This window comes from Mus musculus, chromosome 18 (assembly GCF_000001635.26).
Source record: "Mus musculus strain C57BL/6J chromosome 18, GRCm38.p6 C57BL/6J".
Classification (NCBI taxonomy): Eukaryota; Metazoa; Chordata; class Mammalia; order Rodentia; family Muridae; genus Mus; species Mus musculus.
Genome location: NC_000084.6, coordinates 32,187,034 through 32,208,280, shown reverse-complemented (window position 1 = coordinate 32,208,280; position 21,247 = coordinate 32,187,034). Strand labels below are relative to the sequence as shown.

Sequence of the window (21,247 nt, the reverse complement as noted above, 5' to 3'; positions counted from 1 at the left end):
TAAACAAGCTGGGATTACAGAAATCTTATGAGAGAAAAATATACTTTTCTAAAGTCAAGTAATTGAAGATAAAGTAATTTGCTTACTGAAAGCTAAGCAATGTCGATAGAGACAAACCATCCATCGAGTGACCATGCTACACTAGGATATGTAAAGTGTCACAGTGCCCACGTGGGCACTGAGACAGTGGAAGGACCTAACAGCTACCTCCCCAAAAAAATTACCTGAGTACTACAAAGCAGAAGCACCTTTAAGTATTACAGACAGTTCACAAACCGCACTTCATAAAGTGGTTATAATTTTACCCTATCTTTAAAGTATTTATTAAGCCAGCAATGCCTTCAATATCAGCACTCTAGACCTCAAGGCCAACCTGATCTACTGAGTGAGTTCCTGGACAGTCAGTACTACACAGAGAAACCCTAACTCAAAAAAACTTAAATAAATAAATAAATAAATAAGAAATCTGAATGTTAGTTAATTTAAGATTATAAGCCAAATGCACTAAAGACAAACAGTACAAAAAAAACCAGCTTGTTCTAGTAATTTTGATGCACCAATACAAAAAGCTATATATAAATTAATGGGCAGTTTATAATAACTTTTTGACTTAAGATAGATTGATTAGAGAAAATGTACACATACACACACACACACCGTCCTTGGTGTCTGCCAAATCACATTGGTCACCTGACCAGTGTATCTTAACATACAGTGAAAAGCAGCATCCAGTCTGGCTTACTTGGTCCATGCTCTCTGGAATGAACTCTCCTTCACTGTTGATGCTAGTGAATGACCCATTCCGGGCAATCTGGTGTAGCTCGTCTGGAATGTATCCTGGAGGAGGGGAACTTCTATCCCTATTAGGGGGACCTCAAAAAGAAAAAATTTTAAGATTTTATCCTTGTCAGCAAGGAAATTAATTTTTGTTTCAATTAAATAGGTCTCATTTCTAACTACATTTAAAAAAAATAACTTCAGCAAATAAAATCCAGTATTTACAAAAGTTAATCAGAATGCTCAGATTCGATCTTTTTAAAACCTTTCTAAATTCACACTCTACATAACCTCAATAGAATATGCTAATTCGTACTCAAGTGTTTCTGACTGTTGACAACCATATCACGGGCTGATGACATATTATGCAATCTTATGCCACAGTTTTTGAATTTCCAAAGACAATTTATATCTGCCTATATTTAACATAATCTGTGACTGGTATCTCCATATAGAAAGGAATAAGGGCTCTGCAATCAGGGCATGGTTTAAATCCCAGGGCAGGTTACCATCTTAGAGTCTTTGGCAACAGGTCTGTTCTCACATCAAAGAACGCAGTACTGCATCACGTCTTGGGAAGATCACTCACTATAAACTTGCTATGTACACTGAGCTCCATGGTATTCTTTCCATTAATTGTCGTCAATCTTTAGACACCTGAAGTAAGAGTGTTCCTTGCTCATTCAGTACATTTTATATTTAATATTTTTTATTTACTATCTGGATTTTACTTTTTATTACTTAAAACTAGGCTTTTGAAGCCGGGTGTGGTGGCACACGCCTTTAATCCCAGCACTCGGGAGGCGGAGGCAGGCGGATTTCTGAGTTCGAGGCCAGCCTGGTCTACAAAGTGAGTTCCATGACAGCCAGGGCTACAAGGAGAAACCCTGTCTCGAAAAACCAAAATAAACAAACAAACAAACAAACAAACAAACAAAACCCTAGGCTTTTGTAGTAAGCTATATTCTTTTTACTTAAATCTCTTCATACTTTTCCAGTTGTATTAGCATACATCTTTAATTCCAGCACTCAGGAGGCAAAGGTTGGCAGATCTCTAAGTTCAAATCCAGCCTGGTCTATATAGATAGTCCCAGATTAGCTAGGCCTATATATAAAGATATACTATATACTATAAACCCCTAGAATCTTCATAGTTTAAGAAAAAATAGAGGGGAGCCTGGCAGTTATTTAATTACCTGGTTCACAAAGTTTATTAACTAAGTTGTTGGCTTTCCTTGCAGTAATTTTTAAAGTACACAAACATATAAATGTTCTTCTATTTAAGTTTAAATTTAAAAAAAGAAATAAGCACATGTAAAGGGGTCACCTGTTAAGTAGGGAGAAGGAGCAAGGGATCTATTAAGTAGGTGCAGAGATCTCATCTGCTGTCTGCAAAGAGGTGTGTGCTAAGCTTTGAGTGGAGCTCATGCAGGCTTTGTAACACCTACAGCCACTGTCATTACTGAATCCCTGATATTTTCATCTTTCTGCATACTTTTTTAAAATTATAGAGCATTTTTTAAAATTATACACGCAACTAAAAGGAGACTGAGAAAGAAGGAAACTATAAAAGTTTCTCCATCCAATTATATAACTCATATTTCTTAATATTCATTTAATGGGCATGTTAACACACTCAGTAATTCTGTACCATTTTCAGTTTTTCCCTTATCCTGGTACCAAAGTCAAACAACAAGAATACTTACTAGTGGGTTAATATTGAGGAAATCAAAGGGCAATTTAACTAGTGCACGTAAGCTTTCCCTGTCTAACAACTGGAATGTAGGGGCTGTTTTACTTTACTTCCACAAAGAAGGCTAGCAGCTGTGCCTCCAGTTGGAGAAGAGCTCTGTCTACAAGTACGCTGGTTATGGCTTTCAGCCCACTGTCTAAAGGCAAGGAGAAAATTACTGGTCTCATACCGAGAGTGACAGTGAAAGTTTGAATTCCCATAACTCAAACATTCTCTCAGTTTGGTGGTGGTGGTGGTGGTATTGTTTTGTTTTTGCTTTTGCTTTTTAGTAATCCCAAGTATATCTGAGTAAGGACAAAAAGAGTAAGCTCTGTGTATCATCTTTATGGGTCACATCTCTAGTTTTCTGAAATAGACTCATGTGAGACAAAACACCTAAAAAAAAAAAGGTCATAAAACAGCTTCTTCTAGGCCCCTACACACTTGAGGCGGACATGCAGCTAGGTCTTCATGTGGACCTCTAACAGCTGGAGCGGGAGCAGCCTCTGCCTCTGCTGCCTGCCCGTGGGTCCCCTTCCCCTGGCTGGGCTGCCTTGTCTGGCCTCAGTGGGAGAGGATGTGCTTAGTTCTGCTACTGCGACTTATGTGCCAGGGCAGGCTGGTACCCATAGGGGGCTTCATTGAGAGGATAGGACAGGGAAGAGGGGTGGCTACAACTGGGGTGTAAAGTGAAAAAATAAATTAATTTTTAAAAAGCAGCTTCTTCTAGAAAACAAAAGAAAAAAAAACAACTGCTCTAGTTACTCACACGCTAACTTAATCTTTTCACTTATTGTCATCGCTAACTCTCCAAGTGTCTTACTCTGTCCTCTTGTTTTCTCTTCCCTAATTATCTGTTTCTCCTCTCCAACTTCCCCTTTCAAATTTATGCCTCAGTACAAGAACTCATGCTATCTGGAATGACTATATCCTCTGCCCTATCTGTTAAAAATAATTGTATCAATTGTCTGTCCTTTAAGCAATGAAACTATTTTATTTTGTCTTTTTTTTTAATATTTTTAATGATACTTGAAGAATTTACCTTATAACTTTTATTTCTGTGCATGTATGAGTCTACACATATGCATGACCATGTGCATGTGAGTGCCAGAAGAGGCCAGAAAATACTGTTGGATCCCCTAGACCAAGAGTCACAGGTAACTATGAGTCACCGGACACTGGTTCTAAGAACCAAACTTTGGTCCTCTGCAAAAAGAAAACACTTTTAACCACTTAAAACTCCAGCTTTTTAACTCCAGCTCCTATGGCGGATTCAGAACACCTCTGCCTAGCACAGGTTCAAGAAGGCCACCTCACAATATATAGTCCATGGAATCTTTATATCTTTTTATCAGAAGCTTAGGAATACGGAATGCATTATTGATGATAAATACAACAGGATACTGAGAGAACAATAGTAAGACACAGTCTATATATTCTTAGCTATTTTCATATTGACAGTACGTCCTGGAAACACCTAAGACCCCAGGAATGTAGAACAAGAGTCAGTCTACTACATTAATGTCCTACAGTTACTCTCCCTCTCTACTCATATCACACAGAAGCGTCTAGCCCACTCATTTCTATGTCCTACAGTTATGTCCTCCCTCTATTAAAATGACTAAAACCTCTTCAAGATTGTACTTCAATTTTTGAATATTGAAATATTCTGTGTAGAAAGAAAAACTTTAAATTGGTTATTGCTAGTCCTACAATATGTGAAATTAATTTCTCAGGAACATCAGATAAGACCAAGTGGCTAAAGCATATAACTGCAGAGACTACAGAGACAGGGTGCTGTTTTCAGAGATCTATTTCACGTTACCACACAGTAAAAGATAAGAAGGATCACTGGCTTCCTTATTCAGACCCCGTCTTTCTCACCTACTACAGATAGCCGCTTTTTCCTCTCTGCACCAAGTGGTGTATTATTCAAATCTTCTGGTGACGGTGATGGTTCTAAATTAGTAGCCTAGAAGAGAAAAGGGCAATTGATGCTATTCTTCCCACAAGAGGCTTTCAGCAGAATCACCCTCTTACTAAAATACAGCTAGCTACCCTCTATTCTTATTGGGCCTTTTAAAATCTACTCTTACAAATTTTAATCTCCCAGAAGAGTGGCACAAACCTACTACCCCAGCTACTTAGAAGATGAGAGCAGGAAGATGACTTGAGCCCAAGAATAAGAAAGGGAGGGAGGCAGGAAGTTGGTTGAAATGGGGAGAAGATAGACATTTCAAAAGCAGTAAGACAGCAGCACATCAGGTGAGTGTGCTTGCTGTCAACCCTGATGACCCAAGTTCAAACCCTGAATCCAACATGTGAAAATGAGAAAGACTGACCTTCACACATGTGCCTATGGCATGTGCACATGCCACCTCGTCTACACAAAAACAGGGTAAAATATAAAAATGCAAAATGGACATCAATTCTAATATAATTCTTCTCAAATTGTCAGTTTCTATTAGTTTCACATGTATTATTTGTAATTCTAACTATATAGTTTTGAGGAACAAACATATTAAGCTACAGCAATAAAAATATGTAAATTTACACTTTATAAATTAAAATATAAATATAACCCTGATTACAGTCTTATAGTCTTCAGTGAGACATACACTCCAAGTCATACCTGTGTACTCCCATTTACTACAAGTAATATCTTGAGACTCTTCATGTGAATACTGCGATCCAGCAGTTCCACAGCTTTGTCCAAGTCATCTTGGGTAGTTAACGGAATTACCAACTGAACAAAAAGAGACAAGAATCATGTAGACATCACAGCAGTCAGATGCTTCTGTGAGCAGCTTCATTACTAGGGAACTAGAAATCTCACCTTGTATTTTATTACTACAGTGAAAGTCTAAGGAGATTATACATGTCTAGTCTATTCCAGCATTCTGCTCTCTTTCAGCACCACTAAAATCTCAGCATTAATAAATAATTAACATTTTTGCCTTATTAATCATTACATTCTCCTAGTAAATATGTCTAAAAATTAATTTTCTATAATATTTTTGTAACATTAGCAAATTAAAGTATAGTAAATATTGTTAAATTAAGGTAAAGTAAGTATATTCAGACCTAAGAACATTTAAAGGCACACACACAAATTATATAAAATAAGCCACTACTTTTCATCTGCACAAATAAAATTCTTAATTCTTTTTTTGAGTAGTAACCACAGGTTTACACGTTGCCTGTTGTGTTTACAATGTAACAAACCTTGAGTATAAGTGACAGCTGCCATGGGAAGGTATCATCAGCCACATATCTGCACTCTACAGTTCCCCTGAATTCATCTCTGGTCCTGGAAGTCTAGATCACTACACTCAAGAACAAGTGCGCTAAGTGAGTAATCAGCTCAGGAAATCCTCAGTATGAAATCTACTCTCATTAGTCCTCTCTCTCATGGCTAAGATGTTATAAACAACAGTAGCAACCCAAGAGGTCTATGAAAAAAATATGATTCACATGAATTTATAAAAATCAAAACCTTTTATTTTTTAAATAAAAAAATTCTTGCAGCTTAAGGAGAAGAAGTCTGCAACATTTCACTGGAACAGAAACAGAGTAAAAACAAATGGACATATGCCACACTTACTAAATGTAAAGCCTCCTTGGCTGGGAGTCCTGGGGATGAGGGCATGCTCCAGCAGAGCACAGAGACGAGCAGCCCCTGGCAAATGCTGCTCAGCGCACAGCACAGGGTGAGCACTAGAGGTGCCCTGGCCCAGGACCTACCGTGGTGTAACCTCACTCTGTAGTTGGTGTATGAAAGCAATGTCTCTTTTTCTAAAGACTGACAAAAGTTCAAGGCCATCCTAGGCCATGCAGTGAGCACTGGGCCAGGCCAGTTTACATGGCAAGATTCTGTCTCCAAAACTATAATAACTTAATAAAAACAGAAAACTGAAAAGCTGCTAACCTTATGTACAAACCAGGATTATTTGAATTCTGTATTATACTCTGCTAACATTTGTCTACTCTGTACTTAGAAGTTTATTTCCAGTTTCTATTTGCAGCTCATTTTATGCTGGTACACATCATCTTTGTCCCATTTCCTATTGCTGATAAAACACCCTGGGAGGGAGGAGGAAGGGGAGAAGGGGTAGATGAAGGAGTAGGAGGGTAGGGTAGCTTTGTTTCCTTGAAAATTAGGAGATAATGATTCAAGATCAAGTTATTTATATGGGAAAAGATTCTAGGTAGGGGAGTGGGAGGGAAATGAAGAAAGAAGGGAAGATGGCCATGACAAGTCCGTTGTGGACAGTTAGTCATCTACCGTGCACGTACTTCACCTGTGTCCATACCGCTAGACAACCCTGAAAACGCAGGCTGGCAGCTGAACACCCGGCCAGTATGTACATATGATAAAGTACCAAGAAAAGACTGGGTAAGAGATATGCTTACACATAATTAAAAGCCCAAATTTCTTGAACTGTAAACTGTCAAGCTACTGCTGTAGTGCAGTGCATATTACTCAGGGTACTGTGTAAGGTACCGACTTGTACTTATGAAAACATGCGCCCTGCCTTCTTGGGATTCCTAGCCAGGCCCTGCTGGGCTGTGTATGTAAGCTGGTGCAGGCACAAGGGGCTGACACCGGTCCTGGTGGGGCTGCATACAGCCCCTGGAGCTCCCTCCCAGAGCAATGAAGTGTCTTTGCATTCAGCAGAAGAAAGCATTTTGTATGTAAGCAATCAGGCTGTACTGCTTATGGGGATGAATTAAAATGTCTTCAATGTTCAACAGGATATTTGTATCTCTGTGTTATTCTCAAGTGTTTTAGTTGCACAGGGGGGTTCATGTATTTTCTTAGACCAAGTTTTTCTGACTTCCCTTATCACTCCATCCCTGTGGTTACCCTCTCTATGAATGCTGTTCTTAAGCTGTCCCATCTCCCACCCTTCCCTTGAAACTCTTTGTAGGGCGGCTTTTCACACCAAGCTTTTCTCAGCTTGAACATTGCTTCAGTTGCTAGCTTCTCTTTAGTAACATAAAGAGGACACTCACCGACTTTTTTTTTAAGACAGGGTCACTCATTGTAGCCCTGGGTGTCTTGAGGCTCATTATGCCTGCCTTTGCCACTGCCTCCCCTGTGCTGGGATTACAGCATGTACCACCATGCCCGTCCCAGACTTTATGCATTTCCTTCAAAGATCTTCAATCCTCTGCTATCTGCTTCGTCCACAAACCTGTGACACTGACGCCATGAAAGGCTGCAACTCATAAACCCTCACATCCGGCCAGTAAAAAGTATTTTCTGAAGATTAAATTAAAAAATTAACTAAAAATTTTAAAATCCCACTAACAGTAAGAAACTTGAGTTACCATCTAATCCAATTCTACTTTCAAGATTAAAATTGGTTCCCTGAAAACATAGTGAGTCCTCAGGGCCACATATCCTGACACCAACATCAATACAAGAATCCAAAGCATCCTAACTAATATCAAATAAGTCTATGTATCCCAAGGAAAGCAGGTTCACTGAATACGGAGTGAAAGGAAAATTGGAAGCAGGAAACAGCAAGGTGAGGTCTACTTCCTCCCACTGTATGTTGTCTTAGCTATGTGCACAGTAGCACCCCACTTAACAGTAAAATCTAAATGTGCATCTCACTCCTATAATGTACCACTTTTTACTAATCACCAAATAAAAACACAAACTCTTACATGAACACACTAATTTTCCAAAATAAGGACTACTAAAAATAGTATGCGTATATTTACCTCATTGTTGGTATAGTGTAGATCCATAGACTGCCCAAAGGCGATCTTAGACTTAGATCTCAGGTCTTCTAGTTTAACTGGTCTAGTAACCTGCAGGATCCTACATAAAAATAATTTTTAAATATGTTATTTTGTTTGTCAGAAACATTATTAAAATTAAGTAAAATTAAGTAAATTAAGTAAAAGTTATAACACACTTGATCAAATACAAAAATTTTCAATACAAAATTTAAGATTAAAATTTGTTTTATTCTAATTATAATTTTTAAAGGAAGATTCTCCAAGTGTTAAATTCACAATCACATAAATATTAAAGCTCAATATAAAGTGCTACTTAGGAGAGTGTTTAAATCTGATTAACTGTGCATGTGTGTAATAGACTGCAATGAAAAGGTTAAGAACAGTTAAGTCCCTCATCCTGTGGAAATTAAGTTTTGATTTCTGGATTTCTCAATTCAAAATCTTAGCACGTATGTTAGGTAAGCATCTCTAAGACATCATACAGGATTGAAGGGAAAGAAAAGCACGGTATTTGCTTCTATTCCTAGGGCCTGGCCAGCCCAGGGAGCACGCACTAAGTCTAGAGAATACCACATCAGATTATGAAGCCACTTCCATGCTAGCTTTATAGATCACATACTAGGTACAGAGCTCAAGGAATGGAAAAGCTAGCAAACACCCAGAAAAGAATCCCAAATAAGGAATATTGATATGTAAGGTATACTCTTTTTCCTTTTTCAGTGCACCTAGTGAAATATGTTCACATATTCAAGTTATAGGACTTGTGAGAAACTTCTAATTCCTTAAGATTAACAGGCCTTTTATTAATACAATGAAACACCAATAACAAAACCACAATCTTCTGTGCTCCTATGAGGTCTTCTCGTCAGCCCTCACCAGCTGCACTGCCACCCTGAGGCAGACATAGCAGAGGACACCAGGCACAGAAGGCTAAGCTTACATTCCTGCTGTATAAGTACCTGCAGCCACCATTCCAACTTACTTCTACAACACTGTTAACAAAATATACACCACAGCATTGAAGTCTTTTGAGGACAGTAAATTAAAAGTAAATAGTAAAATTGTAACGTGTGTATTATGAAGTGATCTTACTTACTTCCCAATTTTGCAAAGCAAACACATCCAGTGTTTCCAACAGCTAGAATGCATTTTGACATAATTCTATTTCTCGCCGGTCTAGGTGCATGCTATCCATTACCAAAGACTATTTCATTTTCAATTTCAAAACTACAAAATTTCTTTCAAACCTGAAAGAATCCTAATAGCTTAACTGGAATACACATTTTATTACATGATTTAATTGATGTGTAATATAGCCTTGCTTACCTTTTTTCTCCTCTATGTTCAAATTTGACTCGAACATCATTCTATAATAAAGATATCAGTCATAATCATGCAGAGACCAGATACATTTCTAAGTCATCTTTTCCTTAGCCTACTCATTTAACATAGAGCAGAAGAAAGAAAAGGGGTTTCATTTTCAAGGTGCAATTCCAATCACCAAACGTCTGCCAAAAGTCTGGGTTGAGAATTACATCGTCAGCTCTGACAACAGGGACGAGCACCAATATCCACTCATGCACGACTAGCCTGAGCTAAGGAAGTGGAGAATGCTGCTCTCCTACAGTCCTTCCTCTTCTGTGAGTTTCAAGACCTCTGAATATGCTTGTTGGTTTGCTTGTCTCCCTTTGTTAAGTTTAAAACGTTCACCTCTTCTCGTAAGTGAAATGCTTTAAAGCTTCTTTTCTGCGTATTCAAACTGTCATTGCTTTACTATCATAGTCAATAGTCAGCCCCATAACTTAAACAGTGTCTAAGTATACAGCATGGATATGAAACACAAGGTATAATTCATAACAATGGCAGGTTTCATTATGCTACTTCAAATGGCATGAAATTTAAAACTTAGCGCTGCTTGTGTCTACAGCATTTCATGTTATTTTCTAACCTAAACAGACCATGAACAATGGACACTATGGGAAGAGGGAACTCTAGTATTTTGACATTCTATGCTTCCTAGCTCATGCTAGTCTAGTTAATAGGAATCAAATTACTCCAGTTATAAGTATCCAGAAGCCCAGATATAGCTGTCTCTTGTGAGACTATGCCAGGGCCTAGCAAACACAGAAATGGATGCTCACAGTCAGCTATTGAATGGACCACAGGGCCCCCAATGGAGGAGCTAGAGAAAGCACCCAAGGAACTAAAGGGAACTGCAACCCTATAGGTGGAACAACATTATGAACTAACCAGTACCCCGGAGCTCTTGTCTCTAGCTGCATATGTATCAAAAGATGGCCTAGTCGGCCATCACTGGAAAGAGAGGCCCATTGGACTTGCAAACTTTATATGCCCCTGTACAGGGGAACGCCAGGGCCAAAAAGTGGGAGTGGGTGGGTAGGGGAGTGGGGGGGAGGGTATGGGGGACTTTTCGGATAGCATTGGAAATGTAAATGAGGAAAATACCTAATAAAAAATATTTAAAAAAAAAAGTATCCAGAAGAGACTTCAAGGGATAACAAACAAAAGACACTTTATCTTCTGTGCTAAAGAATGGATGAAATAGTAACTTTAGCAAGCAGTTACCATATAGCTTTTTAAAAATGTATATTCATTTTTTTCTTGTCACTATTTCTTCAATACTGTACTTATACATAGCATTTATATTGGTTTACATATTAAATATAAATACAAAACTTAAATTGCACTATCAGAATAGTATACTAATAAACAAAACATCTGACTCAAAGTATAAAAGAAGTCTATGAAATGAAAGTAATTCATAGAACAAAATACACTTATTAAAATACTACTGATGCTGGGACTAGAAAGAGTGCTCAGTGGTTAAGAACACACACCACTTTTACAGGGGACCAAAGTTCAGTTCCCAAGGCCCATGTCAGGTGGCTCACAAGCACCTGTAACTCTAGCTCCAGTGGGCTCCAGTACTGCAGCTTTCCATGAGCACCTACAATCTCATGCACAGACTCACACAGAAACAGTCACATGGTTTAAAAATAATAAAAATGGAATCATTTAAGCATTACTGAAATAAATACCTGTTTTTTTGGTGATGAAGGTTTTGCTTTCCTGGTTTCTTGTAAAGATAATGCTGGCCGACTGGCCTTATGAAGGACAGCCAAATCTTGCATGATTGAATTCAAAGCTTGCTGATCATCTGGGTATTTTTTTAAAAAGACATAAATACATACACATTTTTAAAAGAACTCTAATGTCAACATATATTCATCATAGTCATTAAGCAGAATTTATAATGGAATTTAGTAAATAAATGAATTAGTTAGACTGGAGAGATGGCTCAGCAGCTAATGGTACCTGCTGCTCTTTCGGAAGATTCAAGTTTGGTTCCTAGCACTCTCATGCAGCAACTTACAACCATCTATGACTCCAATCCCAGGGACTCCTGTACCCTCCTTAGCTTCCCCGGGTACCCACACACATGTGACACACATTCATAGATGAAATACATCTTTTGCTGTATGGTCCTGGAATTATGTACATCAGGCTGGCTTTGAACTCTTAGAGATCCACCTGCCTCTTTTTATCAAACAAAATGTTAATTGTGTTACAAGAATCACACACACATACACACACACACACATACACACACCTCTGAAAATAACATCAAACTACTTAAGACTCAAGCTCTGCATCTACAAATGGGGCATTTTTGTTTTAAATAGTTTTTATTTTACTTAATTTCTATATTATTTTTAACTGTGTGTATATATGTATGCATGTGTGTGTGTGTATTCATATATATATATATATATATATATATGAGAGTACAGGTGCCCGTGGAGGCCAGAGGTGTCAGATGCCCTAGAGCTGGAAGGTGACTGATAGTCATCTAATGTAGGTGCTGGGAATAGAACTGAGGTCCTCTGAAAGAGCAGTATGTGTTCCTCACAGCTGAGCTCTCCCTCCAACCCCATTTATAAGGGAGGAAAAGTCACTATGATTCATTCAGTGACTTAACTCCCTGAGTCAAAAAAGCCCTGCTAGAACAAATTCTTTTCTATGGCTCCTAAACAAAACACAAACCAGATATCAAAGACCTTAATAGTAAAAAATAAAAAAATTAAAAAATGAGGGGAAAAAATAAACCTTCTGTAAACATGACCTTCCTTTACCAATTATACCCAAATCGCAGACTTCATTTTAGAGATATGTTCCTCTTACTGATGCTTACAGGAGAAAACCAGAAAGGCTCCATCTGTGGACAATGGCCTACTAATACTTTGAAGGTTTCCCTCAAACTTCTTCCCAAGACTACTAACATAAAAGAGTGTTTATCGGGCTGAAGGGAGGGCTCAGCAGTTGAGAGCACTTGCTGTTCTTCCAGAGAACACAGGCTGATCTTCCAAAGGATGCTGGGTTCAACTGCCAGCAACCACATAGCAGCTTACAACTGTCTGTGACTCCAATTCCGGGAGGTCAGATACTCTCATAGATGCATATACATGCAGACAAAACATCAATGCACATAAAATAAATAAATCATTAAAAAAACAAATAAAAGTATTTATCAAGAAGGCCAATAGCAATTTAAAAGTAACAATGTGAAGCTGGAGAGACAGCTCAGCAGTTATAACCACTGGCTCTTCTTGCAGAGGACCAGGGTTCAGTTCCCAGCACCCACACAGTGTCTCCAGTTCCAGACAATCCCGTACCCTCTATTATACACTACAGACACCAGACATACAGGCAGGCGAAACACCCACTTACACACACACAAAAAAATTTAATTAAAAGTAAAAATATAAGAAAAATTCATTCCTTAGGAAATAGTACCCAGAAAACTACAGGGAGGACTATAAAGCATAAACTTTAGTGTCTTCCAAATAGATTTCCTTTAAAATCATAAACATGTCCCCTCTGTAATGCCAACCACAAATTCTCTGCAAGACTATGAGACAACAGAGTTTTGCTAGTAAATCAATCTACTAATGATTATTAACATCAGATAAATAAAAGAATAAAAGGTCTTTACAATTAACATTTTTAAATGTAGCCATTATTTTGGGCAATAATTTATCTCCTGGAGTAATAATAACAAAAAAATGTTCTATAAAAGAAATCATTAAAAAGAATCTGGTAGTTCAATTGTTCCAAAAGCATTTGACTATATAAATAGCTAAAATATATACTTCATTGGTTTTTAATATTCAACACAGTCTATAAGTTAAAATATTTGTATACTAGTAATTAAGGTAAAAGTTGTAATGCTTTTATTAATAAATGCCAGGTTAGGTTATTACATTTATTACTTATCTGTGTGGCTGGGTGTGCACCACAGTGTTTATGAGCTTACAGGAGTTGGTTCTTTCCTTTCCTCACCAGAGTCCAGAGAATCAAATTCAGGTTTGTCAGACATGGTTTCAAGTACCTTTACCTTCAAAGCTATCTCACGGGCCCCAAGAGATAAATAATATAATCATTTTTTAAATTTATGTGTATGTTGCAGAATTTTCTCTGTCCAATCACATTAGGACAGTAGGAGACCTGCGATTGGACAGGAAAAGGGAGGCGGTGCTAGGAGTTGGTGAGACAGATAGGTTTCAAAAGAAGTAAGAAGAGGAGGAGGAGGAAGAGGAGGAAGAAGAAGAGGAGCCAATAGAGGAGGAGGAGCCAACAGAGGAGGAGGAGGAAGAGGAGGAGCCAACAGAGGAGGAGCCAACGGAGGAGGAGGAAGAGGAGGAGGAAGAGGAGGAGGAGGAGGAGGAGGAGGAGGAGGAGGAGGAGGAGGAGGAGGAGGAGGAGGAGGAGGAGGAGGAGGAGGAGGAGGAGGAGGAGGAGGAGGAGGAGGAGGAGGAGGAGGAGGAGGAGGAGGAGGAGGAGGAGGAGGAGGAGGAGGAGGAGAAGCCGCCAACATGGAGGCAAAGATCCCCCGTGGTTTTAAACAGCCACAAGTAGCTAAGATTTTCACAAGGTTAGAATAATTGGGGTAAAGCTTTTATCATTATCAATTGACTCTGAAATTATTGTATTGGTATCTTGTAAATTGTGATTTTATTGATACATAAATCTGATTTAGCATTAAGAGTCTTGATTCAACCGGGTAATTAGGTGGTGAGGCGGCTGATCCTGGGTGTGTGGGGCATTGCATGGTAGCAAGATAAACTGCGTGGGGGGTGGAGGGTGGCTAGTAGACGGCTGCTGAGTGAGATGGTTCAGTGGAGGCCCCCTGGCCCTCCCTGCAGGGCCAGAGAGTTGGCGGGCAAAGGGATCGTGGAGTGAGACGCACCAGGCAGGAGCCCTGTGGCCCAGTGTGTGTGGCTCAGCATGAGCTCTGTGGCTCGCTGGTTGTCTTGTCACTAGCGCAGGAACGTGCCAGTTCACTTTAATATTTCCCGCAACATGTGTATATGTGCGTACCTGCCTGAGTTTGTGTGTGCCACGTGTGTGCCACATGTGTGCAGGTGACCATGGAAGCCAGAAGGTTTTGGATCACCTTAAACTGAAGATACAGATGGCTATGAACTGCCTGATGTGATGCTGAAAACTGAACCTGGGTCCTCTTCAAGAGCAATATGTAAGCACTCTTTAACTCCTGAGCCATCTTTGCAACCCTTAGAGAAAATATTTAAACCTTCTTAAAAGCATCCTGTATAAAATAATATTTTTCATAGTGTTTGCTTAGTCAAATAGTAACCAACTCAGTTACAATGTGATCACAAATAGATGCCCTAAAAATGTCCACACCAGACTGTACGCTGTTGATAAAAATTGTCTAAACCTGAGTAAACTCAGACTAATCTCAAATAGAGTAAAATCACTTGATACGACACTCTTTAAAAATGTTAGGGTCCTTGGGGCTGGAGAGATGGCTCAGGAGTTAAGAGTACTGACTGCTCTTCCAGAAGTCCCAAGTTCAAATCCCAGCAAGCACAACCATTTACAATGGTTAAAAATCAACTCACTATATAAGCTGAAGTATAAGTGAAAAAGAAAGGTGAGAAGCCAACAGGAGTCAGCAAGTGTGTGTGCAGTCTGGAGCTATTAGAAGCCTGCTTAGAGTGGAGAGGCTGGGTTCCAGAGGGTGTCATGAGGTGCCATGTACAAAGCTACCAAGAAATGGAAGAGAAGTTTCAAAGTAGGAATGTGGAGCTTTGGCTCCGACTATGTACAGTGAGGGTACGCTAAGCCTTCCAAAACAAGACTCATCTAAATGACATTTAACTCTACCACCTACACTGTGTGTGTGAGTGTGTGTGTGTGTGTGTGTGTGTGTGTGTGAGAGAGAGAGAGAGAGAGAGAGAATGTGTTTTCTTATACAGCTGCTTTAAAAGTGAGACAAATTTTGGCAAGTAACTGTCAGGGTTACCAGGTTCAATCTCAGTTTAAAACAGCATACAATTAATTACTCTGTCCACTTTTCCCAATTTAGGATCAGGCTGACCATTTACCCTGCTCCTTTCTAGTGTCTGTCTAGTGCTGCCTCAAGACAGAAAACCCTCAATATTAAGGAGAAAAGGAGGCAAAGAAGAAGAAAAAGTGGTGGATGTATAAACTGAATGCCCTATAGGGCAGACTGCTTCTAAATTACACTTACAATGCCACAGAGTATTGTGAAGGAAACTGCCTCTGCACAATGATGGCTTGCCTAGTTACTCAATTATAAAATCTGATGACTGCTTTTTTCCTTACCACGTTACTTTCTAAACAAACCACAAACACCTGAGCACTTACTTTGAACTTCTACTGGGTCCTGCAGCTAAATGCTCATTCCAAGACTGTAACAATATAAAAAGTACTCCAACTCAAAACTACTTTCTTTAGTGTTAGTTGTGATGGTGCCTGTTACTGAACCCAGGGCCTCACAGATGCGTAACTATTCAAGCATTCTACTACTCCCTAACGCCTAAAGTCCATTAAGTAAAATGTTAGCTAAATCTATATTACACATGACATAAATCTACTGTACCATGAATTTCTACATGAAGTTTGTTGTAAGATAAATATTTTATTCTTCATCCTATTCTTTAAGTATAATTTTTTAAAAATGCTTTTAGCTTAAACTTACCCATTATGGCGACCAGCTCAATAATTTGAAAATTAGGAAAATGGTTCTCCCATCAACATTCTTTATTGCCCTAAAAGGTAAGAAGACAAACACATTAATTAGTAAGAACTAGAAGAGAAGAGGCAACCACACACAAACACACACACACACACACATACAATGGTATAAATAACACTATGAGGGATATGTGTATGTGTGTGTACACTAGAAATAATTTATAAGTTTTTCAGAATATTTACTATTGAGAGCTGAGCATGTAGGTACCCTTCCCTAACACACTAAACTCTCAATATTCAAGAAGAAAAGCAGGTGATTAGCAACAAACATACTGTTTCTATAAACAGCTTAGACACAATGAGCCCTTATCACAACCCTCCTTAAAACTCAGCCCCTGGGTGTCATTTTGTAATCAGGCCTTTCTAACAATATGCAGTCTTCCTGCCATATTAATTTTTTCTATGAAAACAACAACAGAAAAAATAATACATTGTTTTAAAAAACACAGTATAAAGAATAAGTGTAACACCGGGCAGTGGTGGTGCATTATTTTAATAGCAACACTCAGGAGACAGAGGCAGGTGGATCAAAAAAAAATAATTATAACTGTTGCTCAGCACAAAATATGTATAATTTGTATAAATGTAAGAAAGGAAGAAAGACACAAGTATGTAAGTATGTACACTCTTGTAATTACATTGGTATCAACCCAACCACAATGCTTTGAGTTATAAAGATATTCACTGTAATCCCCTGATAACCATTAAAAAGTAAATCTAAAATAGAGTAAAGGAGACAAAACTTCAAACAGCATACTACAAAACACACACAAAAGGTAACAATGGAGAAAATGGGGGAAAATGTGACACACAGAAAACAGAAAATAGTAGATAGATATGCCTTATGTAAATTATATTAAATATAAATGGAATGAAAACCAGTTAAAGGCCGGGCAGAGGTGGCGCACACCTTTAATCCCAGCACTCTGGAGGCAGAGGCAGGTGGATTTCTGAGTGTGAGGCCAGCCTGGTCTACAAAGTGAGTTCCAGGACAGCCAGGGCTACACAGAGAAACCCTGTCTCAAAAAAGAGAAAGAAAGAAAGAAAGAAAGAAAGAGAGAGAGAGAGAGAGAGAGAGAGAGAGAGAGAGAGAGAAAGAAAGAAAACCAGTTAAGTGCAAAGATTACCAGAACAAATTAAAAACATGCTCTAAACTTGTAAAGAGACAAATTTTAAAATCAAAGACAGGCCAGCCAGGGCTACAAAGTAAAAACTAATTTTAATAAAATACTAGCAAATCTAACCCCTAACATTAAAAAAGAAGTAGTATCTGTTGTAGTAGTAGTAGTACTGCTACAGGGGCTATAGAGACAGCTTAGTGGTGAAGAATATTTCCTTTTCTTGCAAAGGGCCCAGGTTCAATTCCCAACAGCCATGTGGTGTCTCATAACCACCCACAACTCCAGATCCATAGGATCTGATACCTTCTTCTGACCTCCCTAGGGACCGGGCATACAAATGGTACACATAATGCATACACACACACATACATACATGCAGGAAAAATCTCTCGTACATGAAATAAATCTTTTTAAAAATGTTTAAAGGAGTTCATACCATGAATATATGAGATATATCCAATAAAAACAAGTAGGCTCAACACATAAGAAAGTGCACACAAATGTGATTATATCCAGTTAACTGACATAATACACAAAAGACATTCTACCCAACATATACTGCACCCATAGGATAACATTCACCAAGATAGATGTGGGCCTTAAAATAAAACTTAATATATTTAAAAGAACTAAGATCACAGAAAGTATGTTCTGACTATAACTGGCTCAATCTAGAAACAAATAATAAGCAAGAAATTTTTCTAAGCATTAAAAAATGAAACAAACAAACAAACAAACAAACAAACAAACAAACAGGCTGGACGGTGGCATACATCTTTAGTGCTCAGGAAGCAAAGCCAGGTAGAACTCTGTTGAGTTCAAGACCAGCCTGGTCTACGGGTGGAGTTCCAGGACAGTCAAGGTTACATACATACATATATACATACATACATACATACATACATACATACATAAACAAATAAATAAACAAATAAATAATCCTGTCTCCAGAAAAAAAAGCAGACTAACAATAAAAACAAAAACAATCTATACAAACAACCAGAAAAGCAAACAATAAAAAATATACGTTAAATGTGACAGTTTAGATTTCTAAGTAATGCACACCTAAAACTGTCAAATATAAAATGAATGGAAATACAGCATACATAGCACTAAGAAAACCTTATCATATTGTCTTACTTAAGGTTTCCATCACTGTGACCAAGGCAACTCTTATAAAGGAATTTAGTTGGAGCTGACTTACAGGTTCAGAGGTTCAGTCCATTATCATGAAGGGAGGAAGCATGGCAGCATTCAGGCAGGCATGGTACAGGAGAAGCTGACAGTTCTACATGTTCACCTGGAGGCCAATAGGAGAAGACTGGCTCCCAGGTGGCTAGGAGGAGGGTCTCTTAAAGCCTGTGCCCACAGTGACACACTTCCTTCAACAAAGCCACACCTATTCCAACAAATTCCACACCTATTTCCACACAAATTCCACACCTATGCCACACCTCCCAAAAGTGTCACTCTGTGGGCCAAGCATATTTAAACTACCACATATACCATGCTGCTCTGCTTCCCCACAACAGATGCTCCCACTAGAACCCCTGGGCTCTTGAAGACAAGGGAAGGGGTGAATCAAAAATGGCCTTGTTATACAGGACTGAGAATGGAGCTACTATGAAATTGTGGTTCTTATATGTACCAAGAAAGAAACAGAGGCAAATACATAAGACAGTTGTATTTCACAGCTTAGTAAAGCACACAAAGTGTAAGTACACAAATACTAATGGACCATGTGAAAAGGACATAAGAGACCAGTGAGATGGCTCGGCAAGTAAAAAAAGCATTTGCCACACAAGCCTGAACCTGGGTTTAACCTGGGTTTAAAAGAAGTTATATACACATATGGGGACAAACATACATGCATGTACATGAACAAACATTCACATGCATGCACACGCATGTACTAATCAATAAAGTCCCTTTTTAAGGACAAGAACTGCTAGAAAGGGCTTCCACTAGTCAAATATGGAATGATAGATTGATTACAGCCCACTAAAAAAGGAAAACGGAAACAATGAACCAACAATTGAAAGAAAATGAAGCTTTTTCTTACAGCGCAATATCAAGTTAAAAAAAACTATAATAAATGTAATACAATCAAAATGACACCAGTTGGAAATTATCTACAGTAATAATTCACTATCAATGTCATTCAGTGACCCTTCCTCTGAATAAAAGGGTCAAGACCAGGATGAACGCATGTAATCCTAACATTTGGGAGGGGTAACAATAAAACCAGGAGTTCAAGCCCAGCCTGGGCCACCTGGAACAATAATCAATAAAATTTTAATTTTTTTAAAAGTGAAAGATTTTAAAACAAGAGTCTCCATTTCATCAAAAACTCCATTTTCCCAATCACACAAAGTTAAAATTTTATAATATCCTTCATTCCTCTGATTCATCTTCCATTCCATCAGAAAATCCTGTCAGCTTTTCCTTAAAAATATATATTTCAACACCATCACTTGATTCCAAGCCACATGTGAATTACCTAAACACTTTTTGACTAGCTAACCTGTTCAATTATATACCAACATAAAATTCATTTTCTAAACAGCAATGAAAGCATCTTTTTCAAATTAAAAAAGCCAGGTATGGCAACCCACACCATTAATCCCAGAGTGGAGGGAAGAAGCAGGAAGATCTCTGAGTTCAAGTTCAAGGTCACCATGGCAAGTTCCAGGCCAATGAAAGCCTGCCTTTAAAAATTAAATAATTAATACAAAATGTTTATGTTCTTTCTCTGCTTAGAAGCTATTAGTGGTTTCTCATCACAATTTGAATAAACTCAAAAGTCCTAGCCAGGATCTCCTGTAACTATGTTATCATCTCTTTATCTAAGTCTTCACTATGTTCTCTTACAACAAAGGTTGTTATAAAAAGAAAATCATTACAAGGTTTTTTTAAAAAGCACTATTACTACTAAAGCACTACTATTACCACCAGCACCAAGATTAGCATGGTTAATATAATCACTCACTTAAAAACAGAGGCTGTTTAGCGTCTGATTCCCTGTCAGCTGCATTGCCACCCTCCTCCCACCTCAGGACAGGCTGTATGATTAGGCTACAACCTTCAGAGAGTAAACACACTCCTTTATGTGGTGGTCTTGGCCACACACAGCTTCTAAAAGGCAGTGGAGAGTCCTGCTGGGCACAACAGAACCTCAATGCAGACAAGTGAGCCGCAGAAATCCACTGCTACTTTGAAGCCCACAAGAGAGTGGATAACCTGGACACTGGGCATTTCACAAGAGCTCGGGCCTGGACAGAGTAAACCTCGATGCACCTCCTTTCCAATACCTCAGTGTTACTGGACTGAAGAATCACTGTTAGGAGGTTTGTTTCACTTCCCATTTCTTCCAATTCCATACTTCAAGCACTGAGAATTTCAAGTAGAATGCACTGGATAATCAAGTAGATCTCAGGAGTGGGTTTAGGTTTTTCTGCATCATTTCTGCATTCAATCTAAAATTCTTTCTTCATAATTCTATTTGGTGTTTTTTTGTTTTTAGTTTTGTTAACTAAATTAACATTACTTCATGGACATCCCTGCTCCTGGGGAAGTCATATATAAGAACATGAGAGTCCTAACACACAATCCAATCAGTATGGCCTTAAACAAACTTAGAGGAGAATTTAAGTGTGGTATTGGCCTGGCCTGGTGCCACAAGTCTTTAATCCCAGAGGAAGGCAGATCTTTATGAGCTAGCCTGGTCTACACAGCAAGTACCAGGACTGCCAGGGCTACA

General features: G+C 38.5%; 1 protein-coding gene across 1 annotated transcript in view; it reads right to left on the bottom strand.

Annotated features, from left to right (window-relative positions):
• Map3k2 (mitogen-activated protein kinase kinase kinase 2) overlaps positions 1-21,247 on the bottom strand; it is a 73,663-nt gene that overhangs the window by 28,471 nt on the left and 23,945 nt on the right. The window contains exons 2-8 of the mRNA NM_011946.3: positions 16,311-16,380; positions 11,323-11,441; positions 9,590-9,630; positions 8,243-8,342; positions 5,142-5,255; positions 4,394-4,481; positions 743-873 (exon numbers count right to left, since the gene is read on the bottom strand). Coding sequence (NP_036076.2) covers positions 743-873; positions 4,394-4,481; positions 5,142-5,255; positions 8,243-8,342; positions 9,590-9,630; positions 11,323-11,441; positions 16,311-16,314 — 597 coding nt within the window. The 5' untranslated portion in view covers positions 16,315-16,380. The remainder of the gene's footprint in view (positions 1-742; positions 874-4,393; positions 4,482-5,141; positions 5,256-8,242; positions 8,343-9,589; positions 9,631-11,322; positions 11,442-16,310; positions 16,381-21,247) is intronic.